Source organism: Narcine bancroftii, chromosome 2 (assembly GCF_036971445.1).
Source record: "Narcine bancroftii isolate sNarBan1 chromosome 2, sNarBan1.hap1, whole genome shotgun sequence".
Taxonomy (NCBI): Eukaryota; Metazoa; Chordata; class Chondrichthyes; order Torpediniformes; family Narcinidae; genus Narcine; species Narcine bancroftii.
Window position 1 is genome coordinate 162,167,513 of NC_091470.1, and position 13,180 is coordinate 162,180,692.

The 13,180-nt window shown below is 41.5% G+C and overlaps 1 protein-coding gene across 3 annotated transcripts in view; it reads right to left on the minus strand.

Annotated features, from left to right (window-relative positions):
- The window catches only part of LOC138754560 (rho guanine nucleotide exchange factor 10-like protein), a 215,546-nt gene that overhangs the window by 187,434 nt on the left and 14,932 nt on the right, over nucleotides 1-13,180 (minus strand). For all 3 annotated transcript variants that reach the window (XM_069918990.1, XM_069918991.1, XM_069918994.1), the window contains exon 2: nucleotides 1,022-1,106. In XM_069918990.1, the coding sequence (XP_069775091.1) occupies nucleotides 1,022-1,058 (37 nt within the window). In that variant the 5' untranslated portion in view covers nucleotides 1,059-1,106. The remainder of the gene's footprint in view (nucleotides 1-1,021; nucleotides 1,107-13,180) is intronic.

Here is a 13,180-nt window from a genome sequence, read left to right on the forward strand (position 1 = left end):
ACAGAATTTGAGTCTATCGATTGCAAAACATCAGCTGCATAAAAGAAAACAGCTGGTGTGATTACAATCTAAAAGCAACCCTTGCATCCTTCCAATTACTCACACATTGAATAATGTTTTTGGGCCAATCAGAGACAAAGTCATTTGCACACAAATGGTCATTTGTGTCCAGGTCCATATAGTTGGCCTTTTCCAACACGTCCTTCAATTCTCTCCAGCCCTCCTCCTCTAAGCAGGAGAAAACGTTTGCTTTCGCTGATTTCCAGCTTGGATGAAATGTCATAAAAATATCAAAGCTCATCATCTCACCACACATGATGATGACCTGCTGAATCCCCCCCCCCCCCCAATATCTTACACCATTCCACATGCTTTCCCCAAGAGTTAAACCCCTGTGCCACTTCCCCAAAGTCCTCACTTCCCCGACCTTTCAATTAATCCCCAGATTCTCCAGTAATCTAGCCTCCATTACACCATGAGTAGAGAATTCCAGCAATTCACCACACTTTGTCAGAAGAAACAAGCTTTAAATGACGGTGCCCTTTTCCGCATAACTAGGTCTTTTCATTCAAGGCTCCAGCACTAGTGGAAACTCAGTCTACAATGTCATGTGGCCTTATGCTCAGAAAGATCACCCCTCATTCTTCTACACTCCAAAGCGCACAGACTCATTTTATTTCTAATAACATAATGAAAACTTTGGTTGTGCTTTTTTTTTTACATTAAAAAAGTGTCTCTTTATATAACTTTCATTACATGATTTAGATGATTTTCATATTATAACACAATCATCCTTTTCCAGGGTGCCCACTGGTCCAGGAAGACTTCCACAGGGAGAGAGTGGACACAGCCTTTTCATGCAGAACAGGAGACATTAAAATACTGTTCCATAATAGTCAACGGTAGTTTCAGCATGAACTTCAGAGGCCTATGAGGTTTTACCCATACCACGTTATAACAGAAACCTTCAATCAATATTCACAGGTGGTGGGAGCGCAGCTCAGTAATCTCAATGACCTACCTTGCAGTTGGAAAGGAGAGGAACCAGAGGATGCCATTCCACACAGCACCACCTTCTGTCACATCAGCAAGATTTGTGGTCCTTCCTGTATCAGGAAACAATTGTTTTAATAAAAACCCTTGGAATTATAATTTGATAATAATACTCAAGTATAACACTTAGCTTGAGCAGAGGCATGTAAAAGCACATGAAAGATTCAGCCAAAGGTACAGACCAGTCATGTTATAGCAACACAATTACATCTGCCATACTCAATGATAATGAAGGCTCACAATGAGATAGTTCTCCTTTTTCCACTGGAAGGTGCTTGCTGAGGTTAGAATATGGTTCCACAGGTTCACAATCAAGACCAGAGAGTTTAAATATTAAAGCATTGCTTCCCATTGAAGAAATATATACTGCAAGTTTGCAATCAGTACCTTCCATTAAACCATTGGAAGCCAAGCCACCGAGGTAGCTTATTTTCTTTCTGTTTCTCAGCTCCAAGTCATTGAGCAAGTGTGGTGCCTCCACCACTCCCAATGCCAAAATGATGAATCCAGGGCACAGTATTACATTCAACTTATTATCAAAGCAAGGATGGGGCTGTTACTGCCAATTTTTCTTCTTTGGCTTGGCTTCGCGGACGAAGATTTATGGAGGGGGTAAATGTCCACGTCAGCTGCAGGCTCGTTTGTGGCTGACAAGTCCGATGCGGGACAGGCAGACACGGTTGCAGTGGTTGCAGGGGAAAATTTGTTGGTTGGGGTTGGATGTTTGGTTTTTCCTCCTGTCTTTTGTCAGTGAGGTGGGCTCTGCCGTCTTCTTCAAAGGAGGTTCCTGGCACCATGTGTATTCTCAATTAATTCAACAATTCATCTTTCTTGCTTCATATTCAACTGAATTTACTCAGGGTACATATTTCTCCCAGTTTTCCTCTCTATTGCAGAAGGTTCATTGACATATGATTCACTTCTCTCAACATTATTTCAAGGCGTTTTTCCAGTGTTTGTCAATTCCACTAAGAATGCATTTTAATTGACCAATTATTGGCTAAAAATCAGCTGAGCTGTTACTGCTCATTTGCAATTCAAACAAGGTTGGCAGAACAAATTTAACCTTAAACACCACACCCAACCCAGCCAACCCCATTCAATGTAATACAATTATTCAATATTCCAGTGGAGAGGCTCAAAAGAACCCAGTCTTTTTTAAAAAGTGAGCTATTAACTGGATCATCTACAATTCAGTGGTTTTCAAATTGCCCACTAAACTCACATTCCACCTTAAGCAATCACTATGTCATTGGTGTTCTGTGATTAGTAAGGGACTGCTTAAGGTGGCATTTGAGTGGGAAGGACAAGATGAGAACCCACTGCTCTCGATCTAATTGTTACTGAAATATTTTGCTTGAGAATAAGTCATTGGCCCATTTCCTTTGGAGGTATGAAACCGTGCACATAACGAGTCAATGAGGTACAATTAAAACAGTGGTTTTCAATTTTTTTTTCCCACTCACATACCACCTTAAGCAATCCCTTCCTAAACACAGAACACCTATGACGTAGGGATTACTTAAGGTGAAATGTGAGTTCAGGTGGGCAGCTTGAAAGCCACTAATCTACATGAACGCCATAGCTAGAAGTTAGAGGCTGGTACCCTGAAGCAAGCAACTTATCTCAAGATGCCCCAAAGCCTACAAGGTACAGGCAGGAACATGGTGCAGTGCTCTCCACTTGTAGCTCCAACATCTCTTGAGAAGCCCAACACCATTCAGAGAAGAGCACTTTGTTTGATTGGCATCTAATCAACCACCCAAATATTAATTCCCTCCATCACCAATGCACATGGCTACTTCCAGAGGAACTTCCCAAAACCACAACTGTACTATGAAGGAGAACAAGGACCACAGGTCCATCACCTACAGGCTCCCTTCCAAATCACACAGGAATCTGACATGGAAATACACTGCCTTTCCAGCATCATTGCTGGGTCTAAATCCTGAACAGAAGGACCATCATAGTTGAAGGCAATGCACCTCCACCACACTGTCAAGGGCAATTGGGGATTGGCAAATAAATGGTGTCCTGTCAGCATCACCCCGATCCCAAAAATGAACTTAATAAAATACTCTAAATGATAAATCAGTCTGAAGGGTTGGTTATCTTGACTAGATAGTCTCAAAAGAGATTATAGCGCATTTAAGAGAGGGCACAGACTGAAATAATTTTATTTTAATTTAAATGCAGTTGATAGGAGAGAAGTATGGAAGAAACCAACCAAACTTAACTGATTCACAAGGAGCCAATAAACATTGAGCATATTCCTAAGGGTACAAAAATAAAGGTTGACAATGGCAGATCTCGACCCACAACATGACCAGATACATTGATCCGAAAATTTATCTTGCAGACTGAGATTGAGACTTTAAATTCAATTTATTGAGCTATTTTCAATTTTGTTCCCAAATGGATACCAATAAACTTACCTCTGCAGCAGCTTCCTAAGTCTGGCTTTGAGATATCTGAAACACATTCCACAGAGTAAAGAACAGATTTAAACTGGTTCCACGCTTTTGCTCACCAGTTATGAGGAAGCTGTGAAATGCCAATCATAATCTGGCACTAGCTGTTCATTCAGGCCAAAAGGGAACAAAACCAAATATACTGGACTCCGTTCGCAAATGTATTCTCAAATAAAATCACACTGTGAAGGTTTCACCTGCTGGAGCACTGAGACATTTTTGAGGTCTCAAATAAATACAAGCCCTTTCATACCAGGAAATGCAAAATTTGCTGGTTAGGCTACTTGGTACAAATAAGCAGAACCAACATCGTTCTCCTTTGCACTTCTACCCAAATATTTGGAGCCAATGCTTATCAAAAGACGTACTGTGCAGTTTACATTCAGTAATTCCTGAAAACTGAATCAGGCTTGCCTTGGGCAATAATGGATAAGTCAACAGATTTCAGAGGATCTTTCCTGAATCCGACACACTGATGGAATCAAGAAGAAAGCACGTCACCCCTACTTCGTCAGGAGTTTACCATGACACCAGAAACCCTGACAAATTTCTGCAGATGTGCGGGGGAAAGTGTGGTGCAGCTTCATCTCAGTCTGGTATTAGGACATCAATACCCCTGCGCAGAAAGCCCTGCAAAAGGAAATGGAGATCCTCCCCACTATAGAGAACATCTATAGGGAACTCTGCAGTCAGAGAGGAGCAGCAATCTTCAAGGGTCCACACCACCCAGCACATTCTCTGTTCTCACTGCTACCATCAGGAAAGAGGTAAAAATGCCACAAGATTCGCACCACCAGGTTCAGGAACAGCTGCTACCGCTCCAACATCAAACTCAAACAGGGACTCATTTAAGGACTCTTAATTGTCCACTTCATTGATTTCTTTAATTCTCTGTATTGCAAAGTTTGCTTATATTCGTTACCTGCTAACATGTATACACTGTGTACAGTTTTTTTTGCACTACCCGCAGGAAAAAGAATGTCAGGGTTGTATGTGATGTCATGTATGTACTCTGATAACAATATGAAATCTGAACAGAAAGTTTGTCCCTTTCTCATCAGCCAGCAGTCATGAATCCAGTGACTTTATTTTCTCCTTTGTTGTGTCTTTGCAAAGTCTATCTGTATTAATTGTTCTTTTGAAATGAGGTCAAAATCCTCAACTTTTAGAGAGGTTTGGAAAAGGTCTTAGGAAGGCAACCTGCTGAAACGTACTATCAAGGTTATGTGCTTAGCCCACTGCTCTACTCACTGTACACCCGTGACTGTGTGGCCAGGCACAATTCCAATCCTATCTACAAGTTTGCTGATGACACCACAGTTATCGACAGAATCACAAATGGCAATGAGGAAATGTACAGGAGGCATCTAAATCAGCTCGTTGAGAGCCAACAACCTTTCACTCAACGTTAGCAAAACCAAGGAGATGATTGTGGACTTCAGGAGGAAGTCAAGAGAACACGGTCCAGTCCTCATCGAAAGCTCAGTAGAGGAGAGGGTGAAGAACTTCAAATTCCTGGTTGCCAACATCTCCAGAGATCTGTCCTGGAGCCTCCAAGTCGATACAATCATGAAGGCGGCTCACCAATGGCTAAACTTTGTAAGGTGTTGGAGAAGATCCAATTTGTTGCAGAAGACTCTCAAAATTCTCTACAGGTGTACCTTGGAGAGCATCCTGGTTAGTTGCATCACTGTCTGGTACAGGTGTCAATGCTCAGGACAAGAAAAAACTCCAAAGGGTTGTTAACTTAGCCAGCGACATCACAGGCACCAGACATCACTCCATCGAGCTCCTACAAGAGGCAGTGTCTTAAGAAAGTACCCTCCATCCTCAAGAACTCCCATCCCCCAGGGTGCACCCTCTTCACTCTGCTACCATCAGGAAAAAGGTACAGGAGCCTGAAGACAAGCACTCAGCGGCACTAGATCAGTTTCTTCCCCTCTGCTATCAGATTCCTGAATGATCAATGAACCAGACACTCCCTTACATTGACTTTTAGTGCACTTTTGTTTTTATTGTTGTAAGAGGGCTTATAATATGAAGGTTTGCACTGAGACGCTGCCACAAAACAACAAATCTTGTGACTTGTTCACGACAATAAATTCTGATTCTGCTCCCCAATGGGAGCGTTCCCTATAGATGTTCTCAATGTTGCCAAGGGTTTTTACCCATCATGTCCTAGGCTTGGTTCACTACATTTGCAGAGATTTACTCTCTGTGGAATTGGTGTCCCCATACCAGATCGTGATGCAGCCAATCAGCACACTTTCCACCTCACCTCCAAAGAAATTTGCCAGGGTTTCATACCAAACACATTGCATTATTCCCCAGATGGATGTTAAGCAAGAAACTCTCTCAAAACCCCAACAGCACAATAGTCACTAAGTGGAAATGATTACAGAGCACAGCAGTCTGCAAAACATACAGGGCATAGAGAATACATTTGAGGGCCTAAAGCAAACATACCAGAGGAACTCACTGGGTCAGGCATTTTGAAAAAAACCTGTCCTAGACTTTCTCCAGAAGCTCAGTATTAGCTCATCTAAACTGAGATTTACTGTTCAAATGAGCAGAAGGGCTTCAAACTAAAATCTGGAAGATGAAATCTGGTGTTGAGCTTCATCATAAAGTCTCTTCCTTGATCTTCTCTCCACCTGTGCGTTGAACAAGGCTGAACCAAAATCTTCACAACGTTGGATTCACACTTGACTCACACATCTAAACTCTTATTAAGGCCATCTACTCGCATCTCCCACTCCAATCTCACTTCAACTCACCTACTATTGAAGCCCTCATTTGTGCATTGGTATTTCTCAATTTTACTGTTCCAAGATTCTTTTCGGTTCCCATTTTCCATTCTCCAATAAACTGGCTCACTTTCTGAACTCGCAAGTCCCAATCGACTCTCATCTCATCAGTCTCTTGCTTCAACAATAATTTCAATTGCATCAATCATGTAATCACCATCAATAACACTTGTGCTAAGGCTCTAAACTCTGGATTACCTCTAAAATCTCTTCATTTCTCTTTTCTCCTTTACAAAACTCCTGAAAATGAAGGTTACCGGTAGTTGTAATGGGAAAGTTCTTGTTCGATAAAGCTCCTGTGTCGTTCTAAGTTAAGAACATTATACTGATTAAAACTTCTTGTCATTGAAGTTCCAAAGATCATGGAGGCATCAACATAGAAACAGAAAGGAGTTCCTCTTAAGTCCAGCATGGCAAGCCTAGCTTGTCAGGAGATAGACAAGACACTGCTTGACAGCTTCCTTTACCCCAATCCAAACGATTACTGCTGGAGGTAATTTAATGAATTTACCTGAGCCTCTAAACTAGGAACCCATCACCAATCTCTGCAAAGTATTAAGCACTGTTCACATGTGTAATGCCCTGAACGTAACACAGAACAGAAGTGCTGTGACACCTCCCTCTGAGACTCTGCCTTTCCCTGGGCGCACACAACCCACATCAGGAAACTTCCTCTCCTTGCCCCAGAATGAAACGGAGTGTGACTTCTCGCCTGCATTTGTTTACAGGATACGTACAGGTTGAGCTATTGTTGTTTGGGTGGGAGGGAGCAGGACTCCACTAACCCATTCTTCAAACGATAAGTCAAGAGAAGCACATTTTTATGTTTGGTAAGAACACACAAAATACAAGTTTTCACTGAAATAATTTAAATTTGATTAAAATCATTGAACATGCTAACATTATGGGACAGAATCTGTCCCTGTATTGCCAGTCCATTCATTGTAAAACCAATAAGAACTTTCAGAATCTGCACATATAGCGTAGAAATCCAGATGTTAGCAGTAATGATCTGATACCTCAAAATGAGGCTCTGTTGGAAATGTTCGCCATTCAACAGAATCAGTATCTTGTATGCTCTCTTCTCCATTAAACTCAATGAAAATATTCAACCAAGCCAAATTTCTCTTTGATCCAAAAAAAGTATTTAGATTTCTGTGAAATGTCACTGACTCTATATCTTGCTTTATTCCATTGTTATTACTCTTTCACTTCTATTTTTTTCAACATATTGCTCTCTGAAAATCAGATTAACTTTAATTATAAATCCTGGCTTCCTGATTCTCCGGGGGATTCTAAAATGATGGTCTGCTCATCTCAAACAAAACCACATTGGAAATACTCTGAAGGTCTGGCAGCATCCGTGGGAAGAGATCAGGACGGAAGGTCAGTTGTGACAAAGGATCATTGAGCAACTGCTAGTGCCAGACCCTGACGTGGCAGCAAGCCACCGTGAATGAATCAGATATGCATGTTATTTTAAAATGCAAGAAAACCACTTTGACCATTGTCAAGTTCAATCTTGTTACTTTGCTTTTAACATTAATGAACATTCAAATTCAAAATAGTGAGAGTAATTTTGTGACGCTGGGAAAGCACACAAAAATAAGATTTTCCCTGTACCGCAAAGCATGTGACAATAAGACTAAACCGTGATCAAAAAAAGTCAACTTTCTTTCTCTTCCAAAATATGCAATCTGGCCTGTTAAATACTTCTATCATTTCTGCTTTTCTTTCAGATGTTCCAGGGTGACAAAAGGAAATACCAGAGGACATTGGTTTAAGGTGAACAGAGGAAAGTCAGAGATAAGATCTTTCTTTCCAAACTCAATATAGTGGGTACCTGAAATACATTGCCAGGGGTGGTGGTGGAGGCTAGTACAATAGCAACATTCAGAAGCTTCTTCAAAAGCCACATGGATGTCAGAAAAAGAGAGGACCATGGATGGGAGGTAGGGAAAGATTAGATGGTTATGAAGTAGGTTTACATAGGTCAGCACAACATTGTGGGCCAATGTACTGTGCTCTCATGTTCTATTTCAGCTCTTGAAGTACATTTTTTTCCTTCTGCTCTATTCATTGCTGGACAACGAATTTCCCACTCCTTTCCAACCTGGAGCTAATTACAAATCAAATCAGAAAAAGAATCTGAAATCAACATCATAGAGCCTGCTTATTCCATTTGTCTTGGCTTCTCAAGAGGTCAGTGTGTGGCCGGGCACAATTCCAATACGATCTACAAATTTGCTGATGACACCGCAGTCATCGGCAGGATCACAAATGGCATTGAGGAAGCGTGCAGGAGGGACCTTGATCAGCTCTGAGTGGTGTCACAACAACAACCTTGCGCTCAATATGAGCAAAACTAAGGATATGATGATGGACTTCAGGAGGGCGTCAGGGGAACATGAACTAATCCGCATCAAGGGCTCAGTAGTGGAGAGGATCAAGAACATCAAATTCCTGGGTGTGAATATTTCCAAGGATCTGTCCTGGAGCCTCCATGTTGATGTAATCATGAAGAAGGCTCACCAGCGGCTATAGTTTATGAGGTGTTTGAGGAGATTCAGTAGGTCACCCATGACTCTCGTAAACTTCTACAGGTGTACTGTGGAGAGCATTCTGGCTGGTTTCATTGCTGTCTGGTATGGAAGCACCAGATCTCAGGACAATGAAAATCTCCGGAGGGTTGTTAACTTGGACTGCGACATCACAGGCACCAGACTTCACTCCATCGAGGACATCTAAATGAGCCAGTGTTTTTAAAAAAAAAGCAGCCTCTATCCTCAAAGACCCCCACCATCCAGGCAGGCCTTGCCCTCTTCACTCTGCTACCATCGGGGAAAAGGTACAGGAGCCTAAATATGAGCACTCAATGGCACAAGGACAGCTTCGTCCCTGCTACCATCAGATTCCTGAATAATCAATGAACAAATGACACTGCCTTACTTTTCAGGTACTACTAGTCTTATTTTTAATATTATTGTTGTAAGATGGTTCATAACTTTTGCACGATGATGCTGCCACAAAATACGGAATTTCACGAAATTCTGATTCATTGCCTCCGGCCGTTAAAACCAGCCCTATATTTGCATGGGTTGGAATTAGCTGCTGTGAAACACATTAATGAGAGCCTGATGACTTGCTCCATGCAGAGGTAGATGGAATGACTTAAACTGAGACCCTTGTAGCAGTCCCCAAAGAATGATCAAGCAGTGTTCATTGAACAGACCATATGAACAATGGGGGAGGCAGACCTTTGAGCAGGACAGCATGCAGGGGAATGTGGGTGCAAATTATGACTCACTACCCTTTGAAGTCTCTGCCAACTGTGCATGGAATAAATGTGAATGTACTTAAAAGTTACATCTATGATTTGGTTAATGAAAATGTACGCAAATTGATTAGCAAATGTCAGTGCTTGAAATCATCCCTTTGCTTCAACTTTAACGGCATTTGCAATCTGAACTAACTCTAGTAATATTATGCCTGTGAGCGAACGTGGCCAACAAGACCGTTTGGAGAATGGAGCATAAATCAGTGAGAGCCTACCCATGAACAAAAAATGCAACTGTAGCAGATGGCGACAGGGGAGAGCCCAGGAATTTAAATCTGACTGGTTTTGGACGAACGTTCAAAACAAGCATAATATGATGTGCTTAAGTGCTGAATACCTAACACATAACCCCCTCCCCTCCCCCTCCCCCCCCCCCTTCAGCACCAACCCCCTCAAATGCTATAAAAGATGTGTAATGGTCAAATTGGGAACAAGGGTGGGGGGGGGGGGGGTGGCTCAAAATAGGTTAATTCCATTAAAAATTGATAATAAAATCCTGCACACTTGGTCCCAGAGAGGGGTCAATGTATTGAGGATTGTTAGGAGCAGGGACAATTTATGACATTTGAGCACATTAGGAATAAACAGTGAGTTTTAAATACATCTTTTTTTTTATGCTATCTTCAGTTAAGATTCTATTTAAGGGGCACGTTGACTTTTTTTAATATCAACATGCGGATCGACATTTGCATAATTTTGCTCATATTATTGATTTTGATTATTCTTTGTTTTGACTGCATGTTGATTGAAAATTAAGTTTTATAAAAGATGTGTCAAAATATTGGCACCAGGCAACTGCTACTTCAGTTCTCTCTTTTCACTCAAACCAGTTCCTTTTCCCTGACCCAAAACAGTGACTCACTATTTCTACCCATGGATGCTGCCCGACCTGTTGAGTTCTTTCAACTTCGCTTTGCTCAAGATTCCACCATCTGCAATTTTCTTGTTTCTCTTAAACATAAAACCAAGTCTGAAATAACCTTTTGATTTGAGCCTCCTTAAATTAAGAATGGGGTAGTACAGTTAGCGTAGCAGTTAACTCAGCACCAGTGACCCAAGTTCAAATCTGTGCTATCTGTAAAGAGTATGTACATTCTCCCCATATCTGTGTGGGTTTCCTATCCTTCAAAATGTATAGGGGTTGTAGGGCAATTGGGTGTTATCAGGTAGCACAGGCTCATGAGCCAGAAGGACCTGTTACCAGGCTGGATGTCTAAAAAATACAAATTAAAAATGGGACAAGGACAGGCAGACTTGAATTATAAGGGGAGGCAAGATAGCCTTGAACACTCCTCCATGGAGCACAGGAGTCTGAAGGCAGATCTTTTAGAAGGTTATAAAATCATGAGGGGCATAGATAACATAAATAATCAGTCTTTTCCCAGGGTAGGGGAATGTAAAACTAGAGGGCACAGATTTAAGGTGAGAGAGGAAAGATGATTTAGAAGGGACCCATAAGACACCCCCCCCTTCCCGCCACCCCACATAAAGGTTGGCGGACGTATGAAACGAGCTACTAGAGGAATCAGCAGAGAGAGACACAATTGTAATGTTTAAAATATATTTAGAGAAGTACAAAAGACATTTAGATAAGTACATAGGGGCCAAACAACAAAAGTGAGGAGCTTGGAAAGTCAACTTGACCTGCATGGACAAGTTTGGCCAAAGGCCCTGTTTCCATGCCACACAATTCTATAACATGCCCAACACCCTTCCGAGAAAATCCTGCATCATGCCAGTGCCAGACTCAAAATTTTACATCAAGACTTTCTAACATTTAGTTTGGTCCATATTTTGTTTTAAATGAAAACCCTAGGTATAATTTAGCCAGTGAAAACACATAAATGCTGAAGAACACAGCAGGCCCACTATCTATAGTACCATTATACTCAAAATAGAAACACTTTCTCAAGTCTCATTGTTGATCCGTCCAGACTAACCAAGGAAAGCAGAAGGGTTCAGATCTTCAGGGGACTAAAGGAATATCAATAATAGTGATCTTTTACTTCCTGATGGAAATGAACTAGGAGAAACAGTAATAATTATAACAACCCCAGCACATTACACCATAAAACTTCATTTCTCACACGAACCTCCTTCAAACGTACCTCCCATGCATCTGCCCATTACATCAATATGCTCTCCACAGTCCATTATTACCATCCTCTCTATTTACTATTTAGCCAAGCTTTATTTCACCCATCAGCATCAAAATGGTGCTCCCCACTTCTGAAACGAAGCCATTAATGCATAACAAGTCATGATCGAAAACTACATTTATTTGCATCAGAGAAGTATCCATCCATCCTTACTCATTGCTGCCTATCCCTTACTCCATGTTGAACCACATGACCATCAGCTTCTGGATTACATCACTTTCAATTTTCTAAAAAAAACCATTACATGCCGCCTCATCAGATACCTTCTGAAAACCCACATCTGCCACATAATCGAATCGTGGTGAGTTCTTTAATTTTCATCCATTAATCAGCCAGGGCGCAAATTTCCCTGTACAAATACATTTCTCATTGCTTAACAAAAAAAGTTTGCTAAACAGAACATGGATCGTCATAATGTAGGACGTGCACTTCCTTGATGGTCCACTTTCCTACTGGAAAGCTTCTACAGGCAATCCCATGTTACAGAATTTTCTGTAACATGAAGTTGCATCATTTTCATCAAGAAACTTCAGTTGAGGAGGGAGTCACGTGATGGAGTAGTGGCCGGACGGTGAACTCCAGCCCTCTCCAGAAAAGTCGGGAAAAACAAAGGAAAACACAAAGGCACAGAAATAAAAGTTACAGAAAAGTGAGTATAAAGGTGGAAAGAAGATGGCGACAAAAAAAGAAAAATCGAAAGCAACGGTAAGAAGAGAGGAAGAGAAGACAAAGGAGGAAAAAGGTGAAGGCCTTACCTGTCCGAAGAGGCCCGCTGCGGAGAGAGAAACCCGCTCCCTCAGGTCGGTAAATAATGGACTACAAAAATGGCTCGCTGAGCCGAGTAAAAGTGCGCAACCGCGCATGCGCGAGGATGCGCAAGAAAAAAAACACACCGACGGGAGGGGGGACCAGCTGGGGAGTCGATCTCCACAGCCGGCAACGACAGCTGCAGAACACCTGCAGCAAGAAGAGACCACAGAAGACAATAGAAACAAGAAAGAAGAGGAGGAAAGGGCAACAAAGAAACAACAGATGGCCAACCCAGAGGAAGAAGAAGAGGAAGAGGAAGAGTACAGTGAAATAGAAGAAGAAAAGAAAGGCAAGATAAAGAAGGTACTTTCTCTTATTAAAGGATACATGGAGTCATTTAAAGAATGGCAAACACAGGAATTTAATGATTTAAGAAAAAGAATAAACAACACAGAAGAGAAAATGAATAAAATAGAGATGACCTTAACAGAAATGGGAAAGAAAATGGACAAGATGGAAGAGCGGGCAGTAGCCGCAGAAATGGAGGTAGAAGACTTAAAAAAGAAATTGGAGGAATCTAATAAAAAAACTAAAGAGACACAA